Below are 15,139 nucleotides of genomic sequence, written 5' to 3'. Positions count from 1 at the left end.
AAGGGGGGTGGGGGGTAAGAGAAGTGCAAAGGGGGGACTTTTGTGATTAACTTCATATGATAAATGTAGATAGCAATATATATATATATATATATATATATATATATATATATATATATATATAGTTTATACTATTAAAAAATTAATGTGTTTGACTTGAATATAAGTGGCAACCCTACTGATCACCCACAGAGGTTAGTACTGCGGAGACTGTGGGGGTGAATGCTAATTCACTTATTCATTTTTCTGAATTGGCGAACTTCCATTTAAAGGTCATTCTAACAATGAATGGAAGCAGCTTGCCCAATACTGTATATGGAGAAAGGCTATCAGGGATCATTTCTGGAATCCTTTTGTTTTCTAATCAAACACATTGTGATGTTATGTGGACAATGGACTGAATAAAAGTTTGTTAACGCACCAATAAAATATATATGTTTATGCACGTGTTAATATGTGGCGTATAGAAGTCCCATTGTTAATACATCTGTGGACCACAATACACCTATCACATCTCATCAAATCTTTATGTATTCTGAACTCATTGACCTGTCAATGTCATTCAGGCATACCTTTGGTCGCCTAAATGTGGGGCCTCGCAGAGGGGCCTTCTGCTATAGTGACGCCATCAAGAAGCGACTGTGTCTGTCATGCTGTTTCTGCCGCGGACTTGCGGACAGTGATGGCTGGGAGTGTGTTCGGTGCTGAGCAGCAGTTCGTATGAGCCCCGTTGTTGTGTGTACCCCGCAGTGTTCTCCGTCATGTTCATGCAGAGACTGCCCTTCTTTGCCCGGAGCTGCCTGAAACCGGCGACCCGGAGCCCTCACCTGCGGGAGGTGGTGTGCAGCTCGGTGGCCGGACGTTCCAGGATCTGGTCAGCTTCCAGGACTGTATCTGATGGGAACGGCAAACCTCTGGACACGTCTCTTTTCATCCCTGTGAATATCCGACCGACAGACGTTCCAGAATCGGACATTGGGGCAGAGCTCACCCAGCCATTAAATAAATGTAAGGGGAGCAATGGATCACTCAGACACGGGGGAGATCTGGGGGCCCTCGCTGTCCTGTACTCTGCTGAGATCAGGGACATTGGGGAGATCTCGGGGCCCTCACTGTCCTGTATTCTGCTGAGATCAGGGACATTGGGGAGATCTGGGGGCCCTCACTGTCCTGTATTCTGCTGAGATCAGGGACATTGGGGAGATCTGGGGGCCCTCACTGTCCTGTATTCTGCTGAGATCAGGAGCATTGGGGAGATCTGGGTGCCCTCACTGTCCTGTATTCTGCTGAGATCAGGGACATTGGGGAGATCTGGGGGCCCTCACTGTCCTGTATTCTGCTGAGATCAGGAGCATTGGGGAGATCTGGGGGCCCTCACTGCCCTGTATTCTGCTGAGATCAGGGACATTGGGGAGATCTGGGGGCCCTCACTGTCCTGTATTCTGCTGAGATCAGGAGCATTGGGGAGATCTGGGGGCCCTCACTGCCCTGTATTCTGCTGAGATCAGGGACATTGGGGAGATCTGGGGGCCCTCACTGCCCTGTATTCTGCTGAGATCAGGAGCATTGTGGAGATCTGGGGGCCCTCACTGCCCTGTATTCTGCTGAGATCAGGGACATTGGGGAGATCTGGGGGCCCTCACTGTCCTGTATTCTGCTGAGATCGGGAGCATTGGGGAGATCTGGGGGCCTTCACTGTCCTGTATTCTGCTGAGATCAGGAGCATTGGGGAGATCTGGGGGCCTTCACTGTCCTGTATTCTGCTGAGATCAGGAGCATTGGGGAGATCTCGGGGCCCTCACTGTCCTGTATTCTGCTGAGATCAGGGACATTGGGGAGATCTGGGGGCCCTCACTGTCCTGTATTCTGCTGAGATCAGGGGCATTGGGGAGATCTGGGGGCCCTCACTGCCCTGTATTCTGCTGAGATCAGGGGCATTGGGGAGATCTGGGGGCCCTCACTGCCCTGTATTCTGCTGAGATCAGGGGCATTGGGGAGATCTGGGGGCCCTCACTGCCCTGTATTCTGCTGAGATCAGGGGCATTGGGGAGATCTGGGGGCCCTCACTGCCCTGTATTCTGCTGAGATCAGGGGCATTGGGGAGATCTGGGGGCCCTCACTGCCCTGTATTCTGCTGAGATCAGGGGCATTGGGGAGATCTGGGGGCCCTCACTGCCCTGTATTCTGCTGAGATCAGGGGCATTGGGGAGATCTGGGGGCCCTCACTGCCCTGTATTCTGCTGAGATCAGGGGCATTGGGGAGATCTGGGGGCCCTCACTGCCCTGTATTCTGCTGAGATCAGGGGCATTGGGGAGATCTGGGGGCCCTCACTGCCCTGTATTCTGCTGAGATCAGGAGCATTGGGGAGATCTGGGGGCCCTCACTGCCCTGTATTCTGCTGAGATCAGGAGCATTGGGGAGATCTGGGGGCCCTCACTGCCCTGTATTCTGCTGAGATCAGGAGCATTGGGGAGATCTGGGGGCCCTCACTGCCCTGTATTCTGCTGAGATCCGGAGCATTGGGGAGATCTGGGGGCCCTCACTGTCCTGTATTCTGCTGAGATCGGGAGCATTGGGGAGATCTGGGGGCCCTCACTGTCCTGTATTCTGCTGAGATCGGGAGCATTGGGGAGATCTGGGGGCTAGAGGTAGACCGATATATCGGCCGGCCGATATTTGCCGGTTTTTAATTAATCGGCATCGGCCGATTGAGCTGATAAAAAGGCAGATTTAGAACAGCGGGACTTGGAAATGATTTCTGTAATAGAAGTCAGTGTAAGTTGCCTGAGTCCTCATAGAAAGGACTTTCCTCCTCTCTGGGCAGTCTGCCAAGAAAAGAACAGAAAGATACAATGTTTACACTTGAATGAATGAACTCATCTCTGTGTGTAGAAGTTCTCAGTTTAACCATTTAAAGACTAAATCTTTTCTGACACTTGTTACTTACACGTAAAAGTCCTGTATTCTGCCAGAAAATCACTTAGACCCCCCAAAAAGTATATATATTTTTTTAGCAGAGATCCTAGGGAATAAAATAGCGGTTGTTGTAACATTTTATGTCACACGGCATTTGTGCAGAGGTCTTTCAAATGCGTTTTTTTTGGGGGAAAAAAAAATACACTAAATAATTAAAAAAAAAAAAAAACTAAAACAGTAAAGTTAGTCCATTTTTTTTTTTTTCCATCCAAAAGTTTTGAGTACTTGTTTTTACTTTTTAGGCTGCTTGTACACTGGAGCGGGCAGGCGTTGATGGTAAAATGTTGCTAGTTTTAGCAGCGCTTTACCATCATTTTAGTGGTGCTATTCGGGTGCTAGTGGGGCGCATATAATCCAGCTAGCGGCCGAAGAAGAAGTTAAATGCGCCCGTGAAGCACCGCTGACAAATCGCATTGCATGCGCTTGGGCAGTGGTGCCCATTAATATCAATGGGCAGGAGTGGTGGAGAAGCGGTGTACACCACTCCAAACGTGCTGCTTGCAGGACTTTTTTTTTTTTAACATCCTGCCAGTGCATCGCCTCAGTGTGAAAGCACTCTGTCTTTCACACAGACTGCAGGGGAGCCGTTTTGCAGGCACTTTACAGGCGCTATTTTTAGCCAAAAAAAAACGCCCCAGTGGGAAAGGTGTCTGTTAGGATTTATGAGATGAAGGGGGATAAAAAATAAATAAATAAAATAAAAAATCGGCCTAACATATTGGCCCAAAAAAAATCGGCATCATATATCGGCCATCGGCCGCCATGATTTCTAAATATCGGCATCGGCCAGAGAAAAACCCATATCGGTCGACCTCTACTGGGGGCCCTCACTGTGTTGTATTCTGCTGAGATCAGGAGCATTGGGGAGATCTGGGGGCCCTCACTGTCCTGTATTCTGCTGAGATCAGGAGCATTGGGGAGATCTGGGGGCCCTCACTGCCCTGTATTCTGCTGAGATCAAGGACATTGAGTGTCCCAGGCATTAGGGTGATGGGGATTTCTGAGGCAGCCTCATTGTCTTGTATTCTGCTAAGATTCCAAATCAGCTTCAGACACTAGGGAGTGCTAAGGTGACTTGACTGTGCTAGTCTGCTAAAATCAGGAACAATGAGTATCCCAGACCCGGGTGATGGGAAGAGTGGAGGGGCCCCCATTCGCATATATTCTACTGCAATCAGGATCATTGGGTATCCCAGACTCCGGCATTGGGGAGATGAGGAGTGCTGAGAGACCTTCGCTGTCCTGTATTCTGCTGAGAGCAGAACCAAAGGGTGCCTCAGTCACTGGGGATGTGGGGAGTGCTGAGGGCCTTGACTGTGAGTCTGTTCCTGATTTTAGCAGACCATCAAACTGTAGCTAGGGGCTAGAGACTGATATGGGTTTTTTTTTCAATGGCCGATGCCGATATTTAGAAATCGTGGCGGCGGATATATGATGCCGATTTATTTAAAAAAATTTTTGGGCCGATATGTTACGGCAATTCCCCCCCCCCCCCCCCCCCCCCTTCATTTCATAAAATCTAACAGACACTTTTCACACTAGGGTGTTTTTCAGGTGCTTTTGGGCTAAAAATATCGCCTGTAAAGTGCCTGCAAAACGGCTCCCCTGCAGTCTGTGTGAAAGACAGAGTGCTTTCACACGGATGCAATGTGCTGGCAGGATGTTTAAAAAAAAAAAAAATGTCCTGCAAGCAGCACGTTTGGAGTGGTGTATACCGCTCCTCCACCACTCCTGTCCATTGAAATGAATGGGCACCACTGCCGAAGCACATGCAGTGTGAATTGGCAGTAACATTTAACCTCTTCCTTGGCCACTAGCTGGTTTATAAGTGCCCCAAATAGCAGCCGAATAGCGCCACTAAAATGACGGTAAAGTGCCGCTAAAACTAGCAGCGTTTTACCGTCAACGCCTGCCCACTCCAGTGTAAAAGCAGCCTTAAAAAATAAGTAATACAGCAAATTTCTTACATTTATTAAACAAAACAAACCTCCAACCAGTTCACTTGTATGTATAATTTAGATTTAAAAAAAAAAAAAACTATGTTAAATACAGAAAAACAGGTAATCAAATCTTTTGGACGAAAAAAAATGGGCTAACTTTACTGTTTTAGTCTTCTTCTTTTTTTTTTTTTTTTTTTTTTATAATTTGTGTCTTTTCCAAAAAAAATGCATTTGAAAGACCTCTGCGCAAATACCGTGTGACATATAATATTGCAACAGCCGCTATTTTATTCCCTAGGGTCTCTGCTAAAAAAATTATATATAATTTTTGGGGGTTCAAAGTGATTTTCTAGCAGAAAATACAGGATTTTTACTTGTAAGCAACAAGTGTCAGAAAAGATTTAGTCTTTAAATGGTTAAACTGTACACACAGTTCAGTTCATTCATAAGTGTAAACATTGTATCTCTTTGCTCTTTTCTTGGCAGACTGCCCAGAGAGGAAACAAGTTGCTTCATTGAAGACTCAGGCAACTTGCATTGACTTCTATTACAGTCACACTTAAAGTGGTTGTAAACCCTTACAACCAACTTTGACCTACAGGTAAGCCTAGATTAAGGCTTACCTGTAGGTCCAAGAAATATCTCCTAAACCTATACGGTTTAGGAGATATTTGCCGAAAGACAGGCACTGCTGTCTACGGCGCATGCGCGTGCTGCGGTCAACGGCGATATGCCGCGAGTGGCGGCTCCCGTGCGCATGCGCGGGAGTGACGTCATCGCCGAATGACAGCGGCGGAGCAGCGAGACCCACCGAGAAGATGCATGCGCCGGACTACAGGGGACAGGGGTGACTTCGCTGGCTCCTGTGTCAGGTAAGTGACACATAATGGCCTACTCTGCGATGCATAGTAGTCCATTATGCTTTGCCTTTGCAGGGAATGAAAGAGGAAGTAAACCCATCAATCCTCTTTAACCACTTGCCGCCCGCCCTATAGGCAATTGACGGCGGCAAAGTGGTTTCATAATCCTGACCGGACGTCATATGACGTGATCAGGATTATGAGCCGCTGCACACCCCCGGGGGCGCGCATCGCGGCGATCGTTGTTGCGGGGTGTCAGTCTGACACCCGGCAACTACGATCTCGGTAAAGAGTCTCAGACGGAGACTCTTTACCACGTGATCAGCCGTGTCCAATCACGGCTGATCAGTGTAAATGGGAAGAGCCGGTGATCGGCTTTCCCTCACTCGCGTCTGTCAGACGCGAGTAGAGGAGAGCCGATCGGCTGCTCCTCTGACAGGGGGGGTCTGTGCTGATCGATTATCAGCACAGCCCCCCCGAGGATGCCCACATTGGACCACCAGGGACGCCACCAGACCACCAGGGAAAAGGTAATCCTCCCTAGACCACCAGGGATGCCAGTCAGCACAATGGGTGCCAATCAGTGCCCACAATGGGCATCACTGATTGGCATGCATTATTGTTTGGCACTGATTGGCATCCATTACTATAGGATAACACCAATGCCGCCTATGTGTGCCCACCTGTGCCGCCTATGTGTGCCCACCTGTGCCGCCTATGTGTGCCCACCTGTGCCGCCTATGTGTGCCCACCTGTGCCGCCTATGTGTGCCCACCTGTGCCGCCTATCCGTGCCCACCTGTGCCGCCCATCCGTACCAGCTATCAGTGCCAATTTGTGCCACCTATCAGTGTCGCCCATCAGTGCCGCCTATCAGTGCCACTTCATTGGTGCCCATCAGTGCCGCCTTATCAGTGCCCATCAGTGTAGCCCCATCAGTGCCCATCAGTGAAGGAGAAAACGTACTTATTTACAAAGTTTTGAAACTGAAACAAAAAAAAACATTTTTTTTTCAAAATTTTCGGTATTTTTTTATTTGTAGCGCAAAAAATAAAAACCGTAGAGGTGATCAAATACCACCAAAAGAAAGCTCTATTTGTGGGAAAAAAATTATAAAAATTTAATTTGGGTACAGTGTAGCATGACCGCGCAATTGTCATTCAAAGTGCGACAGCGCTGAAAGCTCAAAATTGGTCTGGGCAGGAAGGTGTTTAAGTGCCCTGTATTGAAGTGGTTAAGATATAATCAGCCTTTTTATCAGCACAATCAGCCAATGCCGATTAATTAAAAAAAACACCACCTCTACTAGGGGCCCCTGCACACATTCCTGTATTATGCTGAGGGTTCCTAGTTGTTTTACATTCTGCTGAGAGCTGGAGCAATCGTTATCCTGGTATATTTAAACTTTTGACGATAGCACAACCCTATCGATTTAAAAGAGAAGTATGGACAGCTTTTTTGCCCATGCTTGCATTCTGGGTCACGAGTGCACTTACCTTTGCTCGTCTGTGACCCAGAGACAGCTTATAGCAGTCTCTGGAAGGATCCACGACCATATTATGTGGCTCCATCTAGCTGACTCCAGCTGCTCCTGCCCCCAGCTTGGCACATCAGTGAACGTTGGCAGAGAGAAGTGGAGAGTGGTAACTGACAGTCACTGCTCTGTGAAAATCGAGAACTGTGTGAATAGCGGTCATACAGTCGCTCAATTCTTGGACTTAACATCAGCGGGGGACAGCTGCAGCATGGAGATGAGTATGTGCGTGTGTTTTTTTTTTTATTTATTTTTTTTTTTTTTTTTTTTTTTTTATCATCTAGTCCAAACGCCTCATCTGTCATGCATTGGGTTTCTGCTGATCATTCCGGACCAGACTGAATAAAAGAATTATGTGCTCAATCACCCATTGTCCTCTGATGTTATTTGAGGACCTTGCAGGCCAGATCTGTACTTTCCTTCTTAATCCCTTATACTGCAGAATGGGGAGGCCTGTAATGACTCCATGATGGGTCACCAGGAATATCTTGTTTCCAGACCTATTGCTACATGAATGCATAGCTTGGCAAACACTGATTATAGATCTCCCACATGCCTGGGGCGGCTTGTCTGTATGCCTGAAATGTTATTTTTCTTCATATACACAATTTACCCAGCATTGTTCTTAGCTTAATGTCTCAATGCACAAACTTTCTTGCCCTGTGCTGTTCTGTGTTCATGTAAACTAAGCGGTAAGTTGTGCTGATGATGCTATGGGGGAAAAGTAAAGATGAAAAGGAACTTAAAGTGGTTGTAAACCCTTACAAACCACTTTGACCTACAGGTAAGCCTAGATTAAGGCTTACCTGTAGGTCCAAGAAATATCTCCTTAACCTATACGGTTTAGGAGATATTTACCTGAAGACAGCCACCGCTGTCTACGGCGCATGCGCCGTAGACAGCGGCTTGGGGCGCACTGGGTAAGCCGCAGATCGCGGCGATATGCCGCAAGTGTCGCCTCCCGTGCGCATGCGCGGGAGTGACGTCTTCGCTGCTCCGGCGAATCACAGCACCGGAGCAGCAAGACCCACCAAGAAGATGGACGCTTGGAACTACAGGGGACAGTGGTGACTTCGCTGGCTCCTGTGTCAGGTAAGTGACACATAATGGACTACTATGCGATGCATAGTAGTCCATTATGCTTTACCTTTGCAGGGAATCAAAGAGGAAGTAAACCCATCAGGGTTTACTTCCTCTTTAAGGCGGCTCTATTGTTGCCTGCCCCTTCTCTTTGCTTTAGACTGCTAAATGGAGCAGAGAATTGCATGGAGTGTGTTTTCCTTTGTACTTTGCAGCTGAAACGTACCTGTAGTGAATGCCACTTTAGTTCCCCCGTAGAGGTGCAATACTTCTGAATCCTGGGGCACTTTGTAACCTTTCTCAAAGTTGTCCTTCTCCTCCCATAACCTCCTGCTCTCTAGTTTCCTCATCGCCTCCCTCTGTGTGCAACTTCAGGATTTCTCCAGTCTCCCCAATCCCCTAATCCTATTTATGCCCATCTTTTCAGTTCTCCTTGATGCCTGAAAACATATCTCTTCAGGGAAGACCATACTGCCTCTACCTAAAAACAAAACATTTACTTTCCACTTTAGCTTATCCTTCACAGGTATTACCTTCTGTATCACTTGTCCCTCCCTTTTAAATAGTAAGCTATCATAAGCAGGGACCGCCTAACCCTCCTGTGTTGAATTATATTGCAACTGCACTCATGACGTATAAATCCTGTATAATAATAATACGTTTTGAGCATGTAATTTAGTTGATCATCTGCCCCACATCCTTTCCCTGCTTACTCGCCCATCGCTTATCATAGGTGAGCTCACTGGGCAGTAATAAGACAATGGGTGGTGCTGAAAAAAAAATAGCATACCAGAGCGGTCACGAATTGAGGGAGCTTTCCATGCTAAGGAAGGAATCTAAAGTGGTATGTAGACATCCTAGAGGTGCCTATTGTTCCATGAAAGTGCCATTTTAGCAAGGCAAAAATTCCACTTCTGGTTCCTTTTAAAGTGTTACTATAGGCAAAGCTTTTTCTTTAGTTTTGGATAGGGTGGAGATGAACTAGAACCCCTGGCCGTTTTTAATGCTGTCTGGGTCACCCTCTCTGTTTGTCTTATTTAGCATTGAAAGCAAAATTAAAAAATAAATCCCACTTTTTAGGTTGTCCCCAAAAAGTAATAGAGGGGAAATCTTACAATGGGGACACTAGTTATAGTGGCCTGGGGGTCCCCAAGGCATTCTGTTAAAGTGATTCCCTTAAAGTGTTTGTAAAGGCTTAAGGATTTTTACCTTCATGCATTTAACGCATGAAGGTAAAAAACCTTGTGTGTGCAGCAGTGCCCCAAGCCCACCCAAAACTTACCTGAGCCCTGTCTCAATCCAGGAGCCTCGGGACTCTCCCTCCTCATTGGCTCCGACAACAACAGTAGCCGTTGGCTCCTACTACTGTGAATCTCAGCCAATAAGGAGACAGCAGGGGTGGAGCCGAGGTAAGCTCCATGTGCAAAACCATTGCACAGAGCAGATAATTATAACTTATTTAACTAACAAAAAAAAACCACAAACCTTTATCACTGGTTTGCAGGGATTTCCTCTCACTTCCTGTTTGGTTATGGTACAAGAAGTGAAGATGAATCTCCCCAATGGGGCACAGATGGCAAAATAAACCAACAGGGTTATTACACTCCATTGCCTGATGTATGGGTATGAGTCAAGAGATCTTATTTATGACAACAAATCTGGAGATGCTCCTATAATAACTCTAGTGTTCTCCATTAATGTAAATGATTATTTGCGTTTTTTTCAACATGTTTTTATATGGACAGTTTGAAAGCATTACATAACCATTTTCCAAGTATAATTTCTAAACATTTTGTTCTGGTGCTTTTTATTAGCTATATTGTGAGAACAAAACCATTTGGGACTTCATTATAGGGTGAAATGCAAAACCACAACTTGTTGCAGGCAATATGGAGGCTTTATGGAATATGCAGGCAATATGGATACTTCACTGATAACACTTCTTTGATCTTCTTTTGCTCTAGCTGACGTTCTGAAGTTTTTAAACAAATTTTACAGAAGAAAAGAAATACAAAAGCTGGGAGCGGAAAATGGGCTTGATGGTAAGAACTGATGACAGAGTTTCTTTGCAGGTATGTTGTGTCTGTAGTGAAGCCAGGATGAGGTGAGGGGGTGAGAAGCTTTGAAACCCAAATATATATATCATGCGGCGCCACCAAAGCAAAAAAAAATATGAAAAAGGTGTGCTACAATACACCTCCCCCTCTAAAATGTAATCGATACTGTGTGGCAAATATCTACTTACACAATATATAAACTATATGAATAACAAAGAAAGTGCTATGGACCATATATGTATATGCTTCTGCTACTTACAAATATAGTGCTACAAAACACCTCCCTTTCAATAGTCAACACTTTCTAAATATATTAAACAAATCATGTAATAGTCCAAGAAATCCAATGAAAAAATTAAAAGGAAAGGAACTTTTCATGCTGAAAATATTTGCCAGGACTAAAATACTCCTTCCATATGCGCGCAGTTCTTGTTATATAATTGTATGTGGTGAAGTTAAAATTCTTAATAACTCTGGGACTAAACCCATGAAATACTCGTGCCCCCCTCCACAACCGCACTCACCACAATTATATGACCTTATAGAGTAAGCAGGTCAAAACATGCTTAGGGTAAAGCTCTCCTCTCTAGATTTTCAATGGCATGTAGAAAGGATTTCCTCTGATCCAGCGATTCTTTCCCAGTGTGAGATGGAATCCTTCTCTCCTTCCCCATATGGCTCATGCAGTGTAATGTTAAAAGAGGGAGGGTTTTGTAGTGTGAAGTCATTTATTAAATACCAAAAATCAATATATTGCACTTACAAATATGTAAAAAAAAAAAAAAAAATGGTGCTTTAAGAGACTAGTAGTGCCAGCGTTTCACGGCTTGGATTGAGCAAACCGGAAGTGACACAATTAGCCCTGCCTAACGTATTTCGTCATCATGGCACCATCAGTGGTCCAGCCACAAAGCGCACAAAAACAGTAAGCACATAGAGAATCTATGCAGGCAGGACCTCAACACCAAAACAAGTGTTAATTGGCATTATCAAATCTAATACGCAGAATCATGTCTGTCTTAGGCCGCGTACACATGGGCGGACTGTTCGCCCAACTTTGTTCGTCAAACAGTCCGCTCAAAATTTGCATGAACGGACTTGACCACACACGATGAACGAACAGTCCGCTGAAAGCGTGCGCGATGACGTGAACGGCACGTACGACGGGACGAGAAATTCGACGTCCAATACACTGCAATGCAACCTTCGCCGTGTAAATCCTTTCTGAGCATGCGCGAAACTTAGTTTGTCGAACAAGCCTACACACGAGCGGACTGTTTCAGCGGACTGTCTTACGGAAATTCCGAAAAACTTTGTTCGTCAGACTGTCCGCTGAAACTGTCCGCTGAAGCCCACACACGAGCGGACTGTCCGCTGAAACACTGTTCAGCGGACAAAGTTGGGCGAACAGTCCGCCCGTGTGTACGCGGCCTTAGAAGGCAAACTGCAATATAATTATGGAATTGGAAATAATTAATGACTTTCTTAATGATCAATATCATACTTGTATGATATTCTGAGTATTCTATAGATTTAAAATAATTAGGAATGGTTGAAATGGTTTGTCTGTCCCATTTTGAATATCGAGAATTAAAGCTAACTTTGAGCACACAATTTGTTTCAACATTTTTTGTTTTCAACCATTTTTATTAAGCAAGAATCGAAAAACAAACAAAGCATCCAGGTGTTATTCCAATACATTTCCATGAGAATAAGGGTTAGTTCTGTTCAGTGGCAAATGAGGCATATTAAGACGATAAACAAAAAGGCTTTACGGTGCATGGTCACATTGTCATACAACCATCATAATCATTGAGAGTTGAGTTTTAGCTGGATACATTCAAATTTGAAATCCGATTTACAACAGGAAACATAAATGGGCCAATGAGGCTAAGAAACCAGAGGGTTAAGAAATAATAAAAAATAACAACAAATATAAAAAAAAGAAAGAGAGAGAGTTTGTGAGTATTCCGACTGTACTAGTGAGAGACCAGTTCTTTTCATACTTGGCTAGGCTGCCATCTCTGTATGCTAAAATGCGTTCATATTCTGTAATTACATTCAATCTGAATACAATGTCCCTGACTGCCATCTACCTACAACCAAAGATCTCGCTGCTAATAAAATATGTGAAACCACTGATCTAAACTTTACTGGAATCTCGCTTAGATTCATACCCAAAATAGTTTGTTCCAATCTGGGTTGCACTTCCTGGCCTATAACCGTAGAGATCAGTTGGTAAACCCCTGACCAGAAAGACTGCAATTTTGGGCATGTGTATTGGTATCCCTACTCTTCCGCAACTTCTCCAGCACAGGTTGGAATTTTCGCTAGAAAATTTATAAGTAATGTATGGAGTGTAGTACCATCTCAATAAAATCTTTTGCATTAATTCTTCGTAATTTGAACATCTGGAGTACATGTAGTTGTGTTTAATTGCAGTCTTCCAATGAAGATCGGAATATACCTTGCCAATCTCTGATTCCCATTTTAAAAATGGTTTAGATTTAATAAAAGCAGGTAGGACGCGTGTCTCCGGAGCTCCGCCGAGGAATCCTGTCTCCCACGCTGATCCTGTGACACCACAGCACCGATACTCACCTAAACACGTCTGGCAGGCGTCCCTCCATTCCGGCACATATGTCTCCCTCGAAATCCCGACAATCGGCGGCGGCGCGGTTGTCACAATACCGCCGACATGTGAGTGTGGAGGGGGAGGAAAATGGCTGCGCGGAGGAGCTGGGAGGGCCGCGTGTGGCGGGAGACACGGACAGGCTTCTTGAAGCCATTACATTGTGCCGCAAGTCCCTTACATCCCAAATTGAGGAAGTGCAAACGGACATATCTTTATTGAGGCAGGACTTTCAGAAACTGCGTGACCGGGTAAGGGACACTGAGACCCGTATCAGTAATGTGGAAGACGCTCTCCCACCACTGCAAAATGATGCCGACCACATGCAGAAGCAAATAGATCTGATTGCTAAACAGGACGAAATGGAAAATCGCATACGCAGATGCAACATCCGATTGATTGGTCTTCCGGAGGGGGCTGAAGGTAAGGACCCCACAACTTTTCTGGAACAATTGCTGATAAGTACCTATGGCCGAGAGTCTTTTTCCCCCATGCTGGCGGTTGAACGCGCGCATCGTATGCCTGCCAGGCCTCCACCGCAGGGTGCACCTCCACGTACCTTTATTGCAAAACTCCTGAATTATAAGGACAGAGATGCTGCACTCCGCATGGCTCGGGAAAAGGGTAATATTCCTGTGGGCAATACTAAAGTTGCAATCTTCCCTGATTTTTCCGCGGACGTCCAGAAACGCCGACAGAGTTTCACGGAGGCCAAAAGATTACTACGTGCACAGCAAGTGAAATACTCTATGCTATTCCCAGCACGCCTCAGGGTGGAGGCAGGAGACCGGGCGCTCTTCTTTGAACAACCCAGAGAGGTCATAGCATGGCTGGAACGCAGAGTGCCTCAAGATGGAGCTGCCTGAGACCCTTTGGGACGTGTGAGCTAACACCTTTTTTTGTTTCTCCCCTGGTGTCCTGGAACTGTGGCAGGTTGCCTGATCTCTATTTGCTGCTCTATTATCGCTAGGGTGCTTGCATCTGAGGCGTATGTTACCTTTATGCCCTTTTCTACTTTGAGATCTGCTGAACTTTCCGATTCTGGGACATTTGCGCCAGCTGATGGTGTCAACGTTAATGGATCAACTTTTTCCCTTTTTTCTTAGTGTCCCTGTTGGGGGACCTTTTCTGCAATACATACCTGTGTGTTTTGTTTCAACAATTTTGGTTTTCCCTTTTTTTTTTTTTCTCTTTCTTCTTTTTTCTTCCGGAGCAAGGGGAGACATGTTGGGCCTACGGTCTAATTGCACGGTGCAGCGGAACACTGCTCCATTGTCTGCTGGGACTTCTTCTTGTTATGAGGGAGCTGATCACTGGGACTGGACAGCAACTGACACTTTTGCCTATTTACCCGGGTCACCACTGTGTGCTGTTATACAGGGGGCTCTGCTTTGCCTTGCCCTCTGGTACCGGTGGCCGCGACCCTCTTTCAGACTTATTGTTCTAAACCTTTTTATTGATTTAATGAAACTGGTTTTCCCAGCCAGACATGTTTGGTTTTTCAGGGAATATGCCCGCACAAATTGGGGTTGGTGCAGGGTAGGGTGGGGGGAGGGGGGTGGTTTGGTTAGGGTTTCTATGCAGAAGATTACTATAAATATATCGAAGTATGTATCTGAACTAAGTGTTGCTTTTTACTGAATGTTTTTTACCACTACTGCCTATGCAGCCCCTGTTTGGGCTTGATCAAGCACAACTGTATTGGGATGCGTTTATAGGAGGACTGTTAGGGGGTAGGCCGACTGCACTTATTACTTTATATGAATCTTTATGGCATCTATACGGTTTCTTACCTGGAACGTGAGGGGCCTGCGCGATAAAATTAAGCGCGCGGCAGCCTTCACGTTCCTCAAAAAGCAAAGGGCGGAAGTGATGGTGCTAGTTGAGACGCATGTGGAGGGTGAACTGCAGATGGCCCTTAAACGCCCCTGGATTGGGTGGGCATTTCATTCCACCTACACGTCTCATTCGAGGGGGGTTTCGGTACTTGTAGCTAAGTCTGTCCAGTTTGAACTTTGTGAAATTCTTACTGACCCACAGGGCAGGTTTGTTTTTCTACA

The 15,139-nt window shown here is 45.8% G+C and overlaps 1 protein-coding gene across 2 annotated transcripts in view; it reads left to right on the top strand.

The window, feature by feature from the left end:
- Positions 1–615: 615 nt before the first annotated feature.
- Positions 616–15,139, top strand: part of SUPV3L1 (Suv3 like RNA helicase) — an 82,185-nt gene continuing 67,661 nt past the window's right edge. Inside the window, exons 1-2 of one of the 2 annotated variants that reach the window (XM_077454279.1) lie at positions 616–1,008; positions 10,355–10,432. In XM_077454279.1, coding sequence (XP_077310405.1) covers positions 762–1,008; positions 10,355–10,432 — 325 coding nt within the window. In that variant the 5' untranslated portion in view covers positions 616–761. Of the gene's footprint in view, positions 1,009–10,354; positions 10,463–15,139 lie in introns of those variants that run through there. The other variant, XM_077454280.1, reaches the window with a different exon arrangement.

The sequence above is a fragment of the Lithobates pipiens genome, unplaced genomic scaffold, assembly GCF_037356315.1.
Source record: "Lithobates pipiens isolate NorthernLeopardFrog02 unplaced genomic scaffold, aLitPip1_a1.2 Scaffold_25, whole genome shotgun sequence".
NCBI lineage: Eukaryota > Metazoa > Chordata > Amphibia > Anura > Ranidae > Lithobates > Lithobates pipiens.
The sequence above is the reverse complement of the archived record's forward strand: the minus strand, read 5'-3'. Positions and strand labels throughout refer to the sequence as shown.